The sequence below is a fragment of the Cucurbita pepo genome, chromosome LG18, assembly GCF_002806865.2.
Source record: "Cucurbita pepo subsp. pepo cultivar mu-cu-16 chromosome LG18, ASM280686v2, whole genome shotgun sequence".
Taxonomy (NCBI): Eukaryota; Viridiplantae; Streptophyta; class Magnoliopsida; order Cucurbitales; family Cucurbitaceae; genus Cucurbita; species Cucurbita pepo.
In genome coordinates, this window is record NC_036655.1 from 969,462 (window position 1) to 988,469 (window position 19,008).

A 19,008-nucleotide genomic window follows, 5' to 3' on the forward strand; every position below is an offset into this window, starting at 1 on the left:
CATTTGAAAATTCGATGACTTTCGAGATTCCGTGGAAAGACGTGGTTCAGCTTATTAAAAGCTATGATAATGAAGAGATTTTGTGTCTGTTTGATCAAACATATTTGTTCTCGTATAATATAAGGACAGGGAGAACAAAATCATGGTTCGAACATACAGGTGAATGTTTTTGGGTTTATCCTATTGAATCCGTAAATTTTGATCGTTTTAATAATATTTTTGTAAATTGTTCTTAATCTTGAATGTAAGGTTAATTATGTTTTCGGTTGTTATTAGAGATTGTATTAACTATTAGTTTGAATTTTAAATTTTATTTTGTGATTTTTTTTTTATTATTCTAATTCTTTAAAAATTCAATATTTATTTATAAATTAAATAATTATTATTTTAATAAAAAAAAAAACCCTAATAAAACCTATTTAAAATCATAATTAATATATGTTTGGTTCAAAAGAATAAGTCCATGACTCAATATGTGTCTATTCCGGTCGGGTCCTCCAAAATATGCGTCCATTTGGGCCGGGTCTTGCAAAAAATCTCTGTTTCGTAGTGTTATCATAGACAATGGAGTTTCCTAGTACGAGCTTCTTGCTAGCTCAAAGTTTTTGCTATATGTCTATTTGATCAAACATATTTATTATCGTATAATATAAAGTTTTTTGGTTTATTCTCGAAGTCGTAAATTTGATCAAACATATATATCGCTTCTTAGATAAGTGTAACGACCCAAATCCACCGCTAGTGGATAAACATATATATCGCTTCTTAGAAGAGTGTAACGACCCAAATCCACCGCTAGTGGATAAACATATATATCGCTTCTTAGAAGAGTGTAACGACCCAAATCCACCGCTAGTGGATAAACATATATATCGCTTCTTAGAAGAGTGTAACGACCCAAATCCACCGCTAGTGGATAAACATATATATCGCTTCTTAGAAGAGTGTAACGACCCAAATCCACCGCTAGTGGATAAACATATATATCGCTTCTTAGAAGAGTGTAACGACCCAAATCCACCGCTAGTGGATATTGTCCTCTTTAGGCTTTTCCTTTCGGACTTCCCCTCAAGGCTTTAAAACGCGTCTGCTAGAGGAAGGTTTCCACACCCTTATAAAGTGTGGTTTGTTCTCCTCCCCAACCAATGTGGGACATCACAATCCACCCCCCTTCGGAGCCCAGCGTTCTCGTTGGCACTTGTTTCTTTCTCCAATCTGCCACCCCCCCCGCTCCCCCCCCGCCGCCCCCCTTTGGGGCCAGCGTCCTTACTGGCACACCGCCTCGTGTCTACCCCCCTTCAGGGAACAGCGAGAAGGCTGACACATCGTCCGGTGTCTGGCTCTAATACCATTTTTGTAACGGCTCAGACCCACCACTAGCAGACATTGTCCTTTATGGCTTTCCCTTTCGAGCTTCCCCTCAAGGCTTTAAAACACGTCTACTAGGGGAAGGTTTCCACATCCTTATAAATGGTGGTTTGTTCTCCTCTCCAACCAATGTAGGATATCACAATCCACCCCCATTCGCAGCCTAGCATCCTCGCTGACACTCTTTCTTTACACCAATCGATGTGGAACCGCCCCCAAATCCACCCCCCTTTGGGGCCCAGAATCCTTGCTAGCACGCCTCCTCATGTCTACCCGTTTCAGGGAACAGCGAGAAGGCTGACACATCGTCCATTGTCTGACTTCGATACCCTTTGTAACGACCCAGATCCACCGCTAGCAAACATCACAATAAGAATTTCACTATTCTTTCACGTGTTAAATTCCGTACACAGTTCAATAGCTTATACTATGAATAGACACGAAATTGATAAAACATAATCACATTTGAGTATGCTCATGAAACCACCACATTTGATTGTTTACAAATAAACACTGAATATTTTCAACTATCACTGCAAGAACACATTTACCAAATTTAATAATCTCACCCTCTGGAGGCACCTAAATCAGCCCAACATCTTATGAACTGGATGGAACAGGAAGCATTTGGACCTACAAATCTCAGCTTTCCCATCCAATTCATACTGTTATTCTATACTCTCCAGGGCAGATAAACTCAAGAAACTCCATCACACTAACCGTATCGGCAGCCCGAAACAAGCGTTTTTCTTTTTTATCGGCTGCTCTTACAGCATCTAGAGTCTATCGACACGTCAAAGACTCAGGCAGCCATTACATATCATCATCTCAATCATTACATAAATTTTTCAGTTTCGAGTCATCATAGTGATAGTTTTTCTTCACCGGAAAACGATAAGTAAATGATGGTTGGTCGGTCTATGACCAGTTTTGTGACGATGTTCTCTCCGAACCATGTCTTTGTCGAAAGTTGCTGGACCTGATGCTGGGATCAGAAACACTGGCGGCACCCTGATGGATTTCTCCCCAGCCTGATGGATCTCTCTCCATCTGGCTCAACCCAAAAGACGGTAAGTGATCTCTTTCCCAAGCGTGAAAACGATTCGGTATGGCGTTTTCTGGTTGGAAATTACGACCCCCCGATGCTGATGAGTAGAAGTAAAACCCATTGGGTTGCTCAGATGAAGAAGCCATGGGTGCTTGTGACGGCCCTCTGTGACTACTCGATCTTCTGGCACCAGAAATTGCAGGTGTGCGAATGGTTCCAGTAGTGCTAGGTTGTTGTTGATAATATGCTTGAAGAGCTTGAACTCGGTCACGAGCACGTGCATTGCTGCCAGGATAGGGAGGAATCATCGACGAAGCGACTGAGCTCCCAACCCTTGCACCAGAACTGCACGAATCAAAACAAGATCGTGTTTCACAAGCCACCATTATTATTCAGTTTCAGAGAAGAGCAACAAGACCAAGAATAAGTCCTACTCGTACGACACGCAAACAGTATAGTATGCACAGCTATGAACACGGGTGTTCGGTTCGAATCCCTCCTTGCCTACAACCCACAAAAAAGGAAAGAACCTTTTCTACTGAAGGTTGGGAAAGTGATTCCACAACAAGGCAGGCAATAATGTTAAGAAGACTTTCAACTGGTTACATACAAAATTATGTTTAGACATACCTATGACCAACGAGGAAGGGATGAATTACACTCCCGGATCTCGGTAGTTCGGAACCGACTCTAGTAGCAGATCTTTGGGCAATGGACGCAACCGATGGCTGATCAGCACCAACACGATTGTTCATCGTGGAAAAGGGCGGAGAATGATGCTCCCAATTTTGGTAATGAAGATCCACAGCAGGAAATGCATATGAAGATGGCATTTCACTGGGAACTGATGGACCATTCCAATGACTGCTGAAACTAGAAGCTTCAGAAGCGCTTGAACTTGACGATGAGGGATGAATAGGACCGAAATAAGCGATATACGGGCAAGGATGAGCGGCAGACGATACTGCCGTATGCTCCGCAAAAATAGCATGTTGTCCCAAAAGGTCATGATCTGCATCACAACATAATCAACCCAGTCAAATTCGGTTCCTTCCCAAACCGAAGCTAAGAAAAGGATCGACGGTGGTCGGGGAAAGGAAGTCTTACAAGCAGTCGAGGAAAAGTCGCCATCCCTGGAAAAGTAAAAAAGGAAAAAGATTCAAGACATCGAGTAGGAAGATTCTGTACTTCACAACAGTAAAAAACGGCAAGAGACTTTCATTATTTAATAGGTTAAATCAAGAAAGTAACTTAAGGCCAAGAAGATTCAACAAGCGTTCATTCTTTATCTACAAAATTGGATAGACTCAGTTCAATCGTGTTATTTCATGTGTTACAAGCTGATTCGATTGAGGAAGGACTGTTTGGAGCTTCGAAAGTGAATATTTGCACGGTTGAAGTAGTGGATGAGGTTGCTATAACTAGCACTTAACGGATAATTTGTTAGAAAACTTATGTTATTATTTTAATTCCATAATTTCTTCTTGCAGTGGAAAAAGGTGGGAATTTACTTGTCAAGTGGTCATAACATCTATTTTTGTGGAGATTAGTGAGAGTAATTCACCCATCATGGCCACTAACTTCCTTAGTGGGCATTTGAAGAGTAGGATATTTCTTTTGTGGATAGACTATAAATACCCGCAAAATACCATGTAATGAAATTTAGTTCTCAAATTGAGACTTTCGCCCTTAGAAATTTGAGCATCATTTTTTGTCATTTATAAGTTTCATGCAATTCTTGTGGTAGATTGCATCTGAGTCATTCAATCAAGACTTGATCAAGTTCGATTATGGAGTCACTCAATTTAGAACAAGGCTCCAAATTTTGCTTCTATATCTTTGATCTTAAGAGATAATCTAATTCTAGCCTTATCTCTTTGTTGATCTTAATTTTGTAGGAGGAGGTGTTAATTTCTTTGATTCAAGGGTTCTTGCTCCAACAAAAGCTTAGATCATTGGGCTGAGGATTAGGGTTGCCTTATCACTATCTTAGGTGGTTGTCGTCCTCGTTCACAAGGACGAAACAACCAGAGAAAGGGAAATAACTCAAACAAAGACCATTTGAAGCGTTATACAGGTGCAGACCAATGCCGAGCTACTAAAGGAGTAGACCTGACAAGTGATTTCCTCACCACCTCGCATCAAACGTTTAAGTTTAGTCATTCCCTAGGTTGAGAAACCACTTAATCTACAACAATCCAAGCTGCAGCTTCGATTTCTTAGCCATTCAATCTCCCTTCTTAGTTAGTATTAGCAAGGGCCTTCTTCTCTTCACCTAGATATACAAATAGCTGAAGATAACCAGAAGCTCCCGAATACCCCGGATGAGTATCGCCCCCTAGCCTCTTGAATTCTTGGATACAGCTAAAATTTGGATCGACATGAGTAAAAGAGGCTAGTATTACATGGATATGGATCCTTAACGTCACTCACGAGAAATGTGTGGGGTTCGTCCACGAGTGAAGTCCCTAATGATTAAACCATAGAAATCCACCATACATTGTGCAACTATTGTTGTTCTTGCATAGCCTACCCAAAGGTTCATACTATACTGTTCTTGCATAGTCTACCCGAACGAGGACCTATTCTCAGTCCAGTCGATATCTTATATCCGCCATACGTATCCACCATCATGACTATCACACTCTCAGATGTTCTTCCAAATCATTATACTTCTTAGAGGTGGCGGTTTTGACACTAACGCTAAAGTCCTAAATGTCCAAATTGTGCCCTCCGACTAAACCGGTGCATACTCAGTAATAATTTGTAAGAACGGGGATCGTCGTTTTTAAAGCTCCCCTTGCTCTCTCCATGTTTAGTGGAAACTTCTTCGAAGCTTCAACATGAACATATCACTCCCCAACTCATTGCAAACACATTTCTTGGAATGAGCAGAATAAAACTTTCCAAGAGATTTTGAGATTTGAAGGAAATATGGGATGGTATTGTTCGGGGCGCTTCCTCGTGAAGCCTTCCGTCCAGAGAACTTAATAACATTTCTTCCAATTGGCCTTTTCTGTAACTCCTGGGTAGTAACTATTCACATCAACGAAAGTATAATTTTCGTACTCGAGGAAAAAGGAGAAAAGAAAAAAACGAGCAGCAGAACGACAGAACGTGAACTGTAATGCAGATATGGCAGTTATGAACAGAATTTACCAGGGAGCTACAAAAGACGACGTCACCCACATAAAAAAACACCCATTTGGTCACCACGCACACACGTGCATTTAATTCTATTTACTAAAATCATGTAACTATTCAAGCACTTATATTTCTCGATCAGATCAGTTTCTTTCCTTGCATCTCTTATCGGAAAGCATGTTCATACGTTTTCAAAACTCAAACGGGTGTCTCAGCATTTAGAAGGAAACGACTTATTTTCTCTCCCTATATAGATAAAAATCAAAACCAATTCATAGAACATGAACAGAACCAAGAAAGAAGACATCAACTTAAGAACTGGAGCATCAATTATCTTTGATCGTACGAGTAAATCAAAACTTACTCAAACGAAGAAGGGAGTCGAGTTAAGCTGCCAAAAGGACACCATTGAACTCCGAAGGCCTGCAGCGAACCAAATTGCAATAAAAAATTGGTGTAAAAAACTTAAATACTATGAGTATTGACCCATTTAGAATATGAACTCCTGCAAGATAAATATACAAACAATTTATTACAAACCCACGTGTTTAAACGGAAATTAATAGCACATGGAAGTTTATGAACATCAGCCTCGAACACATTTCAAATCAATAAAGGAAATAATTTACTCTCACTCGATAGACTCCATTTTAATAACACTTGCTTTCATAATGACATACGAAACTACCTAAGAAGGCCACAAAGACCGGTCGAGTGCTCCACAGACTATATAGAAAAGATCTTCCTGCATGAACCATCAAAACAAGGATGTAGGAGAATTTCCTTGATCACCGTCGATGCCCAAGAGAGTTCTTTTTTTGTAACAGCCCAAGCCCACCGCTAGCAGATATTGTCCTCTTTGGATTTTCCCTCTCGCCTCAAGGTTTTTAAAACGCGCCTACTAGGGAGAGGTTTCCACACCCTTATAAGAATGCTTTGTTTCCCCCTCCAATCTGGGGGTGAGAGCTTTGAACCTATAACCTCTCGATAAAGAGTATATGCCTTATGCATGCTCAGGTTGGGGTGAGTCTCGAGTTAAAAGCCAAGGAAATCTCATAAGTCTAGTAGTATATGAGCACCACCGTAACAAATGTTGAACGTTTTTTTTTTTTTTTCCCCAAAAAATTTTAAAACAAAAAACAAAAAACATCATTAAGGACCAAATACGACAGCTAAAGACCTTCGAACGAAATCAGAAGAATTAATCCTCCCAAGGGGAATAAGTAAAGAACCTTTCCTTCTCCACGATTAACACTCCCAAATTTGGTTTAATTCCGAACTTTCTTGACAAAGTTAAAAAGTTTTCGAGTAGGTGAACCTAGGCAATGTTTGGATATATGTGCCATACCAAAGAGATGAAGAAGTCATCTTGTTTACCCAACTGGAATGTCGACGAACGCAAGAACATATCCATTTATTGAAAAAAAATCTCCTGGAGTTTTAAGTCATCAAATGTTTTATCTATTAAGGGGAAGTTGAAGAACACGTTTCAAAGCGAAACGAAGCATTTTCATCACAGATATCGCTTCCTGGTTCATTTAACTTCGTCTTCTTCTTTACTTGATACCCTAGTGATCGAGAATTACGATCGACACACATAACGATACACATACCAATCGATGAAAGATAATCGCTTACCATTTCCGAATAGCTTAGATCATAAAGATCTTCTTCGTGCGTCCAATCATCCATACTAAAATCTGGAAACGACCTACAGCCATTAGCATAAAGCCATTGACCTTTTTCAATCTTCCGGCAATTGGGGCATTGCATTGCTCCCTTAATGTTGAACGCTGAACCAATGCAATCTAAACCAAAATAAAAGAAACACAATCAAGAACGAACCATGAAATATTTTGTATCTAAACCATCTCGTTTTCGCACCAACTTCGAAATTATGAACAGATCTAAAATCACAAGAACACAAAATCTAGCATTAAATCCCAACAAAATTGAAGAACACCAAACACGAATCTAATCGGAGAAAAACTTAAAGAATCAGAGGGGATTAGAAGATGGAAACTAACCAAGATGAAATTGATGGCCACATTGAAGCTTAGCCCAAGATCTATCGCCAGAATCGGCAACGACATCGAGACAGATCGAGCAGGCGACCGAACCAAAAGACTTTCCACCACCGGCACCACATCCTCCATCGCCATAATCGCCATCTTCAGCCACCGCATCGTCGTCGTTACCCAATCCCATGCGAAGAAAATCACAAATCTAAAAACCCTAATCAGCCAATCGAAGAACAAAACAAAAAAGAAAAACAAACAATCGTTCCCAAAATCACAAATCAAGTTCCAGCCAGGGAAAAATTGCTCCAAAAATCGAAGCAGATGAGGGTTAAAAAAAGTTTTCCTTCAACCAAAAGCAAGAAAGAAGAACAAACAGAGAGAATTTCTGAAGAACAAAGATGTAAGAGAGAGAGGAAGATGGTTTCTTTCCTCCTCAGACAAAGATACATAAAAAGAGGAAAAAGGATCTGGGGATTAAAAAAAAAAAAAAAAAAAAAAAAAAAAAAAAAAAAAAAAAAAAAAAAAAAAAANCGCTCCCTAAATTTTGATGGACTGCAGTAATTTATTTTTTATTTTTTATTTTTTTTTGTTAAATTTAATTAATTTATTTATTAATGGTAATTATGTGGGATAAAAAAATTAGGTTGTATTTATTTATTTTATTATAGTTTATTAATATATATATTTGGTTTATTTATTTTATTTATTTATAAGTATATACTAAATAAATTCTTTTTTATTTTATTAAGAATTAAAATAAAATAATAAATATGCGACCAATAAATCATTCCAACAATATAGGAAACATATGAGTTCTCTATATTCAACCAAAGATTGAACACAGAATTTTAAGAAAATTCTCCTTAAAATCTGACATTTTGTCTCCAGACAACGTAATATTTATACTAAATCAATAGACATTAATCATACAATATATTTCAACTAATATGTGAAAAAAAATGCGGTTAAAATTATCACAAGATATTTCAATTCATGCCACATTAAATAAAGTTTTATTGTTATAAATTTGGAGTGGATTATAAGTTAGAATTATTGTATTTAGGTTTGACTGGTACTTTGTCCTAACCTAAACTATTTACTACGCTTATCAAATATATTATTTTTAGCCTTTTAGATAAAAATTAAAATATTTATATAATATTTTTATTTTATATATATATATATATATTGAATTAATCATTTTTATTATTTTTTTAATTTTATGATCTATTATTATCATTTTTATATTCGAGTTATTTTTAGTTTTATAACGAGGTTGAACTATGTTATATAATATTCGCATCTGGTTCTTAATTGAAATTGTTTTTTTTTTTTTGAATAATTATAAATTGATTTGTGAACTTTAAATTATTTTTTATCTAAGATTGTATCCGAATAATTATAAATTGTCGATAAATAAAACTTTTTTAAAAAAGAATTTTTTTTTTTTAATAATCCGACGACCCAACCCGAACTGAACTAGAGGGTTGGGTTAGATAAGTTATATTATTGATATAATCATTACAAATAAGTCAACTATTCACCTGTTGTTTATAATTACAATCGATCAAAAAGCCGTTTTATTTATGTAAGTACCACAAATTCTTAAACAATTTATTTATGATCTAATCACAAACCAAGTCTTCTGATCAAATGAGAGGGTGCTGACGTTCAAGTCCTGAAATAAGCACTTAATTAAATATTTCTTGGTCTAATCTTATACAATCTATTGTATAAAATACTCACACCTCCACATCAACAATTTGTAATAGATCATTAAAAATTACCAATTTGTATCATATCATTAAAAATTACAGAGTGGGTTGTATAGTGTTAGTGGAGACACCCAACATTGTATAGTGTTACTGGAGACACCCAACATTATCCATATATTGGACACCCAACCTTATCTATATATTGTAGATCATTTAGCATATTATCTCATCATTCTCCGTCAGTTTTTAAAATTATTAAATTGTAAATAAAAAAATAAAAATAATAATTAAATAATTAAATAATTAATTATAAGACTTAACCCATAAATCCCGACATCAGGTTCATTATTTGATAAATTTGAGAAAAACTTCAAATTCTTCGTCCACCATTTTTTAAATTCAATTTAAAGAATATCGTCAGCTTAGTGGCAATTAGAAGGAGATTTTTGATGAAGAGATAGAGAGCTAAAAACCTCTATATCGAGTTGTCCAATAAACTCCACAATTGGGTGAAAAAATAGGAATGAAACTACGTATCCACACAAACTCGTCCTTCGAAAAGTATTTCTTTAGTTCAAGGAGAAGACGATGAAGAGATCTCACGAAGGAATTGAGGCTAGAAAGTATCTAGAATGTCTCAAACAATTAGAAAAAAAAATTAATGTCTCAACCAATTAGAAAAATGATGAGTTTTTCTCTAAAATTAAGGATAAGTTAAGACTCAAACCTCAACTCTCTCTCAAATTAAGTAATGTTAAAATAACTCACTTAATGAACTCCGTTGCTAATGAAATTTCAATTCTCAGTATAATATGATATGTTAAATATATATATATATATATATATATATAATTTGATTGTCATCGGACGAGGTTAAGTAACTAAACCAAATAATAGCATAAAATGACCATAATTTTTCGATAGTAATGTAAAGTCGGTTAACGACCTAGATGGCCTCTAAATGACATGATATTTAAAAAAAAAGGCCTAAGGTAATATATTAAGGCTATGTATGAAGTTTAGTAGTAATTAGAGTTCGTTGAGGGGTTGAACCAAAGATAAATACAAAATGACCAAAATGCCCCTACATGCCTAAACATTGGTTTACAAATCAAATGAATTGAAAATGACCTAAGATTTTATGTACAGTCTCTTTTCATTAGACCACATTTAGGGGTTGAATCTAGGATTTTAGGTAAAATAACCAAAATGTCCCGAGGATAACTGTAAGCCATTTCCAAGGTCCAAACGACCTTGAAATGACCTAACGTTTTAAGTAAGGTCTATATATAATGACATAAAGCTTTACCCGAGAGTTTAAGAAATTTGGAACATATTTAGAGTTTAAACCAAGAAACGAGGAGGTAAATGACTAAAATATCCCTACACAAAACTTAAAGATGTTTTCAAGGCCTTTAAGGAACTCCAAATTTTATGAACCCTTACAGAGATGAGATGAAGGAATGTGGGAAGAGGAGAGTTTCCTATGCTATGACTCTGGTTTGCACAGCATTGTCATGGCAGGTCTCCTCCATTTGTTAGTTGGGGTTGATTTTTGAAGTGTCATCGTGATTCGTGTTACGGTCATGTTTGTTCAGGAGTGTTGTCCGTACCCGCATGCGTATACCACACTGAACACTTTATTTAATTTCATGTTGTGTTACCTTATTATTGTATTTATTGTTTGTATGACTATTCAGCGAAATCATGTCTAGGTCTGCTAGATCTAATGTGTACGGTAAGAGGTGTGACTAGTCATCAACTCCTGAATCGCCTCAAAATATATTATACTGGGATGCGACTAGTTGTCAAATTCTCCATACCCAAAAAGTTAAATGTTACTTAAGCCATTACATTTTCGAAATCTCTCTACCCTGTTTCCTAAAACCTTCTCAAAACAGGAATGAGTATAGGTTACTCCGTAGACGACATGAATCTAAATTGGCTTACAGGAATGAGTATAGGGTACTCCGTAGACGACATGAATCTAAATTGGCTTAACTCACTTGTGTTGGGAGTGAGTGCCGCACAATTACAAAGTCCACGGCCAAAAAAAGCGCAGTTATGACAATTAACACATTGGTTGTGTCAATGGTTCTGATTAGCACACGGAGTAACGACAAGAAGTCGACGAGAATGAGTAAGACGATGTCAACAACAAACAAGACAGAATCTTTCGACATAGGTTGTTTATTATCTTTCATGTTACATTTAAAAATATGATTGCTCACATGTAGGCATTGAGGACAATATGTTTGAATGCTTATGTAATATGGCATCCAAAAGAAGAGCTTTATAAAGAAGAAAGGAGCTAATCCCAGTTCTGAAACATTAAAAAAAAAAAAAACAGACCAATGCTAGTAAAGGTCTGTTCCAACGTTCTCCTCTCGAGAATGCAAAACGGCGACCCTCTCGAGTGAATCACTCGAAGATGAAGCTTAAAGGATGAATTACTTCAGCAATCGTTACATTACAACATTATGTTAAAACTTAAGGTTCGTAAGCATAAACTAAAACATCTAAAAGCTGATGTCATTGACTCATGTGGATACTGGTCGTACCTTACCCTGCTTATTTTGAACTGCCATCCCCAAGGAATTGGTCTACTAGTTTCGCTACTGAGGTCGCTAGATCATCTGCTGCTTCCTGTGTCGATGCCTCTGCGTAGACACGAATGACATCTTCGGTTCCTGAGGGGCGTATGAAACAACGTCCTTGAGGATATTTCGCTGCAGAAAATGAAGCCAAATTGTGGACATCATTGTTGAGCTGATCATGGAGATATGTAATCCAATTCAAAGGAGAAAGGGCTATAATATCTGAAGGAAACCATCTTTCTTTCTTTCTTTCTTTCTTTTTTTTTTATAAGAAAAAGAAATTTCAGTTGGAAAGATGAAAGGATAACAAAAACAAGGCAACATAACTATAACGGCCTAGACCCATCGCTAGCAGATATTGTCCTCATTGGGCTTTCCCTTTCGGGTTTCCCCTCAAGGCTTTAAAACGCGTCTGCTAAGGGAAAGTTTCTACACCTTTATAAATAGTGTTTTGTTCTCCTCCCCAACCAATGTGGGACATCACAATCTACCCCCCTTCAGGACTCAGCGTCCTCGCTCACACTCGTTCCGTTTTCCAATCGATGTGGGACCGCCACCAAATCCACCCCCTTTGGAGGCAGCGGATACTGGCACACCGCCTTGTGTCTACCCCCCTTCGGGGAACAACGAGAAGGCTGGCACATCGTTCGGTGTCTGGCTCTGATACCATTTGTAACGGCTCAGACCCACTGCTAGCAGACATTGTCCTCTTTGGGCTTTCCCTTTCGGGCTTCCCCTCAAGGCTTTAAAACGCGTCTGCTAGGGGAAGGTTTCCACACCCTTATAAATGGTGTTTTGTTCTCCTCCCCAACCAATGTAGGACATCACAATAACAAAACAATCCTCGTGCCCAATTACAAAAAGGGGATCCAATCCAAAAAGAATCATACTATGCAGATAATTACATAATAGCGTATCAACGGATAACAGACGCCCACATGAATGATTTAAACTTAAATCACATCCCAAAGATCCTTCTCAGACCGCTCGACCCCACGAAAAATGCCAAATACTCCAAAACAAAGCGAAAAAAAAAAAAGAAAAAGAAAACAAGATTGCCAATTAACCCTTCCTTTGTCATGAAAATGAGGATTCAAGAACACTTCTTGACCAACAACCTCTATTACAGGCCATTGCAATCCCAAAGGTTCTAAGGAACCTGTTCCACGGGGAGGTGACAAACACGCAGTCTCGAAGTAACTGGTCCAGATAGTTTTCCTCTCTCCTACGAAAGACGAACCATGGCTCTTATAAAAACCCTTAAACCTATCACTTGAGACCCATTCAAAAGGGTGCGGTCCATACTCGCTTACAATAATTCATCTACCACAGAGAATCAGGCTCCAACTGAAACCGCCATAACTATTTCACAAAAGAGCCTCATTACATAATCTCACTTTCTCAAAGCTGCCATAACAATCTATCTAGTTAGCTGAAATGGAATATAAGAAACAGATCCTATTCAAAAGGGTGAAACATACAAGAACTCTCAAGGAAATGGCAAAATGAGTAGAGGGGGAATAATTACTTAGCTGTTTTAGAGTTTAACCTTCAGAGAGAATCAATGAGAAAACACAACAGAATCACAAATCTAACTACGATCTGTTCAAACATCTGAATAACATGGCTGTTCTTAAAAGTTAATTTCAGTACTTATTCACAAGATAAATGGAAAACTTAATATTGTACCAATTAAAAGACATGTTTCTTTTGTTTGGTTTTCGGCAGGGTGAAAATATTGGCAAGCAATTGAAGAGGCCACATATTACCCTACATCTTCCACTAGGATTGTGTGAATTATGAATGATCATTGTTCAATCGAGTTTTAGATGGCCTTTAAAAGTAGTATTTTTAAGTAAAGTGGTTTTGTATGATTACTTTGAGGTAAAAAAAAAAAAAAAAACCAGAAACGAGACTGTAAAAAGGAGGAGAAAGATAATTATGCAGTTTCATTTGAAACTTGCAACAAAATTAACCAAGCAAATAAAGATTTTTAGTATTGTCGTTACCTATTTCCAAATCGATTGCTTCTTGCAACCCAGGTGGCTTCACGACCTTAGTTTCTGCGTTGGAAGTCTCAACCGCTGTTCTATCAACGACTTTCACCTGCGAGTTAACGAAGAAAGAGTCAATACTCAAATCAAAGAACTGAGATGAATCTTCTTCAAGTAGTTAAAAAAGAAAGCAACAGACAAGCATGCTCCCATCTTATAATGTAACCTACTTAAATGGTTGAGTTAGAGCTGATTTGGAGTGACTTTTCAAGTACTTAATAACATTTTCTTGTACTTGAAAACACTTTTAAAAGCACTTACAAAATCATTCAAAGCAAACCACTATCAATGTTATTGCCACACACACACAGCAGAATGAAAAAGAAAGGATGGGAACAATTTCCCCTAATTAAAAATTTACATAAAGTTGTCCTTCCAATTCGTCCCTCTAAATTTTGATTTTAGAACTGCAAAATTTGGTTCTACCACAGTTGAAACAAGAGCACGTTGTCATATGGTGGTCACGCAAGGATCAGTTTCTAGTCATACGAAGAGATACAAATGCTCAGGTTGACCACCAGCAACAGTTTTTTGCACTTTCATTCCTGACTGGCAAAATTCACCTACTTCAGAGAGTATTATGAATTTGCATTTTAATTGTACTGTTCAGTAATCAATGAAAGGGTTATTTTAGAAAATAAAACATAGATACTCATAAGAAGATTTATGATGGACTCTAAAACAAAGAATATAACCAATTCCTTGTTAAAGCTCCTAAAGACAATCAAAAGAAAGCTCTAAATACAGAACACAATTTTTGCTTCTTTCCTCTAAAAAATGTAATAATAGTATAATAAACTTGTAGCAAGGAAACAGACGAGCAAACCTTGAGCTGCCTACTCGGTAGGTCCTGATAAAGCTCACTCCATTTATGTATCGACCAATTTTTGTGCCGTAGAATAGCCTCAACTAGAAGCAAGCCACTCAGAGCATCTCCCACAGCTTGATTGATCAATTTACTAATTGCCAGTAATCTCAAGGCTGCCTTGTGCGGTTCTGAACCTGAAACACATAATAAGTTAACTTTTACACTCAAAATATAGTTGTTAGGATCCTGATTATATGGTAATATAAAAAGAAAATTGTAATGATAATAGTTTTACGAGGGGGCTATCTCTTTACCACATAAAACTAATCCCAATATGTTCCTCCCCCAAACTTCCTAACTTCCTCTCCATTAATAACCATTCCACCCTAACAAACTCCTCAGGCAATGATTAGTATGCCAACCCGTGCTACTCATAATATAGCCTCCAACAGTGAATCAACCAGCATAATAACTACCATGTCAAATGTTACCTGCAAATACATTGGAAAGCTCCAAATAAATGGGCTGTAACAGGGAGATGCAGTAATCTGAGAACAAGACAGTCCCATGACCATTTGCTTCAAAATAGATCCCAATGTCATATTCAGCAGCTTTCTCATGTAAGTACTTTACTCCTGTTGGAGTGAGCACTACTTCTAGTCCCAAGTCTTTAAGATATTGAGTTGATGCTCCATTCGCATAAGCAGTTTGCACAACGCCAAGGCGGGGCTCAAAAGCAATTTTGGTGTCTTTGCTCCTTGCTGCCAAAATTGTTAATTGTTCCTTGATGAATATAGCAAATAAAGATAATATCTTGTCCCCATCAACAAGATTGATCTTATTGCTACTTCCTGATGGCACAGTAAAATATACGAGTCGATCGGCATCTCCATCAAAACTAACACACCTGAAAAGCTAGAAGCATCCAAGCATTCGATTAAGAATATTATCGTTCTCAACCATAAAAGATATATCAATGAAAATTTTTCCCTAATTTAATAGATTAAACTTACTGCGATTGAAAACTGATATCAATCCCAAAGGTTCATAATGATGATGAGAAAATAAAGGAGGCTATTATGTGTGAAACAATGTTAAATTGCAAGTGAAAAGTTGTCCTTTATCAACAACTATAACCAGCCTTACAGTTGTTGAATGATGAAAGTCCCACATCCGCTAATTTAGGGAATGATCATGGGTTTATAATCAAAGAATACTCTCTCCATTGGTATGAGGCCTTTTGGGGAAGCCCAAAGCAAAGCCATGAGAGCTTATGCTCAAAGTGGACAATATCATACCATTGTGGAGAGACGTGTTCGTCTAACATGGTATCAGAGTCATGCCCTAAACTTAGTCGTGCCAATAGATTGGTAAATCCTCAAATGTCGAACAAAGGACTCTAAAAGAAAAGGAGTCGAGCCTCCTCGAAGGCATAGTAAAAAATAACTAAGACTCCGAAAAGAAAAAAGGAGTCGAGCCTCGATTAAGGGGAGGCGTACTTTGTTCAAGGGGAGGTGTTGGATGATTAAAGTCCCACATCGGCTAATTTAAGGAATGATCATGGGTTTATAATCAAAGAATACTCTCTCCATTGGTATGAGGCCTTTTGGGGAAGCCCAAAGCAAAGCCATGAGAGCTTATGCTCAAAGTGGACAATATCATACCATTGTGGAGAGACGTGTTCGTCTAACATGGTATCAGAGTCATGCCCTAAACTTAGTCGTGCCAATAGATTGGTAAATCCTCAAATGTCGAACAAAGGACTCTAAAAGAAAAGGAGTCGAGCCTCCTCGAAGGCATAGTAAAAAATAACTAAGACTCCGAAAAGAAAAAAGGAGTCGAGCCTCGATTAAGGGGAGGCGTACTTTGTTCAAGGGGAGGTGTTGGATGATTAAAGTCCCACATCGGCTAATTTAAGGAATGATCATGGGTTTATAATCAAAGAATACTCTCTCCATTGGTATGAGGCCTTTTGGGGAAGCCCAAAGCAAAGCCATGAGAGCTTATACTCAAAGTGGACAATATCATACCATTGTGGAGAGTCGTGTTCATCTAACAACAGTCACCTCCCTATAACTTCAAAGGATGTCATATTGACCAAACCTTTGTTTACGAAATCAAAAATTATTTCTATGCAGATGAAGATCAAGATATTTCTTAAGTGATATGATGTGTAAGTGTACGCAAAATCATCGTAGAATTTGTCATAACAACAAGCTCCAATAATCAACAAAATAGCAATGACAAACCTGATCCCAACATCTTGTGAACCAAAGTTACATGGAACTATCTTCTCTTTCTGAACAAAATCAGCACCTACTCTTTCATTGAGTACACCTTCTCCTTTTCCAGAATTACGAATCTCAATAGCCAAACCATTCAATTTTTCCTTCAAAAGTTCTAACTTCTGTCCACCCACACCATTAGCCCCATCAACAACCAACCGGTTATCCCAATCATTCAGTTCACTATTATTTGGGTTTGAATCCAACAACCACCTATCAAACATAAAAGTCCTTTAAAAAAGTATTCCAAATAAGTCAATTTCTAAGATAAGTAAATAAAATAAAACAACTTGAACGAATTTGAGAGTCCATTGAAGTAATTAAGTTCGGATGATTCCAAGCCTTTATTCCGAGCATGAACCATCCAATGCAGCTGTGGGGTCGTCAAAATTCCCATATCTTGAGCAACAGCCCCAATGATCGAATCGATTCCCTTCATCGAGTCAAACAGTGAACAAAATAACAGTATTACAACCAAGAAGATAGGAACAAAGATTAAAAAAAAAAAAAAAACAAATTGAACTACTATTGCAAATAAAGGTCAAATACATTTTTAGCAGCATCAAGTAGCACTTCTCCACTTGGCCTCGTATCTCTTGCCACCAGAATTTGAGCTGATTTCGATCCATCTAGTAAGATATTTTCCTTCTCCGCAAATTCATTGATTAACTGCTTATCAATTTAATTGCATTGCACATCTTAGGATCCATGTCCAGCTATATTGAAATTTCAACAAACTCACCCTCTAATAGTAAAAAAGAAGGGGAAAAAAAGTCCAATTTCACCTTCATCAATCGTTAACCAAATAAGAAGAAACAAAGAAAACCAGAGCATTGTAATTGATAGCCATACTCGAACGAGATCTCGCGAGGAAGGCGCATTGGCAAGGGCATTGGCAAAGGGCTCCCACTCTTGGGTGAGCATTCCACCACTCGGATCAGCGATTTTTACTCCATTATCAGAAACTTTATTGTGAGAAGCTGTGATCATCAACCCGATCACTGCCTCGGTTTTCAATGCTCTCAAAGCTGCCAGGATTCCCACCCTATACATCGTCGACAGAAGCACCGACGCATCTTCCCTAAAACCCGCTGTTCCATAAGATAATCTCATTCCTAACAACACAAAATACACAATAACAGGAATCAGAAGCTATAAAACAGGAATCAGAAGCTATGAACAGTAGCAATTGTTGTAAAAGAAGATTGAAATGGGGAAAAGCAACCATGAGGAGGTGGGAACCGATCAGATTCTCTAAGAAGAAGATCAAGTTGCTCTTTGTTCATGATCTAGAATCTGTAATACTCTCTAAGCAAATTAGCTTCACTGCCTTCGTTGTTCTCACACTGAATTAGGCAAACATTACAATGAAACAAATTCAGCAATTCCAAGGCTAATGCCTATACTGCCCTATAAAATACGGGTCGGGTCGGGTCGGGTCGGGTCGGGTTTCTGAAAATTCGACCTGACCTGTATTTTATTAAAATAATTTTTATTTTTTTTTTGTATTTTATTAAAAAAAATATTTCTAATTTTATATTTTATCACAAAAATACATTTTAAAAGAAATCTTATTTTACTCTCAATAAGTCCATCAACCTTATGTAGAGATTACCTTTGGAATCTGTTGACCTTTTCGCCAACTAAGTCGCCACTGCCCTTCTCGCCAAAATTGGCTCCTTCACCCACCGTGGCGACTCTTCCGGCTTCAACATTGTCTTTGTCCCTTGCTCTAGGTTTCCCCTTCTACTTCTTGGGTTAGACATATTCTCACCGGAGCTAGGGCAGCATCGTTGCTGAGCGACGATCCCTCCTCATGGGTTAGACATATTCTCGCCGAAGCTAAGGCAGCATCGCGCTGAGCGACGATCCCTCTGCAATTTTCGATGGCCAAGAAAGTGTTTCTCTATGTCTCCTCCGAACCAGGTTGTTGACATCTTCACGAAAAGTGTTTCTTGACCTCTCTTT

The 19,008-nt window shown here is 37.4% G+C and overlaps 2 protein-coding genes across 2 annotated transcripts; both read right to left on the reverse strand.

The window, feature by feature from the left end:
- Nucleotides 1–1,813: 1,813 nt before the first annotated feature.
- LOC111779956 (E3 ubiquitin-protein ligase RFI2-like) lies at nt 1,814–8,006 on the reverse strand. The gene is made up of 6 exons (XM_023660178.1): nt 7,588–8,006; nt 7,199–7,368; nt 5,925–5,983; nt 3,524–3,549; nt 3,047–3,428; nt 1,814–2,761 (listed from the first exon to the last, which is right to left on the reverse strand). Exons 1-6 carry the CDS (start codon nt 7,766–7,768, stop codon nt 2,287–2,289), a joined length of 1,293 nt encoding a protein of 430 aa, XP_023515946.1. The 5' UTR covers nt 7,769–8,006; the 3' UTR covers nt 1,814–2,286.
- A 3,530-nt stretch (nt 8,007–11,536) lies between these two features.
- LOC111779954 (phosphoacetylglucosamine mutase) lies at nt 11,537–18,420 on the reverse strand. The gene is made up of 9 exons (XM_023660174.1): nt 18,266–18,420; nt 17,893–18,155; nt 17,590–17,709; nt 17,331–17,473; nt 17,005–17,253; nt 15,247–15,662; nt 14,774–14,949; nt 13,903–13,999; nt 11,537–12,025 (listed from the first exon to the last, which is right to left on the reverse strand). The coding sequence occupies exons 1-9, from the start codon at nt 18,324–18,326 to the stop codon at nt 11,868–11,870; spliced, it is 1,683 nt and encodes a 560-aa protein (XP_023515942.1). The 5' UTR covers nt 18,327–18,420; the 3' UTR covers nt 11,537–11,867.
- Between the last annotated feature and the right edge of the window lie 588 nt (nt 18,421–19,008).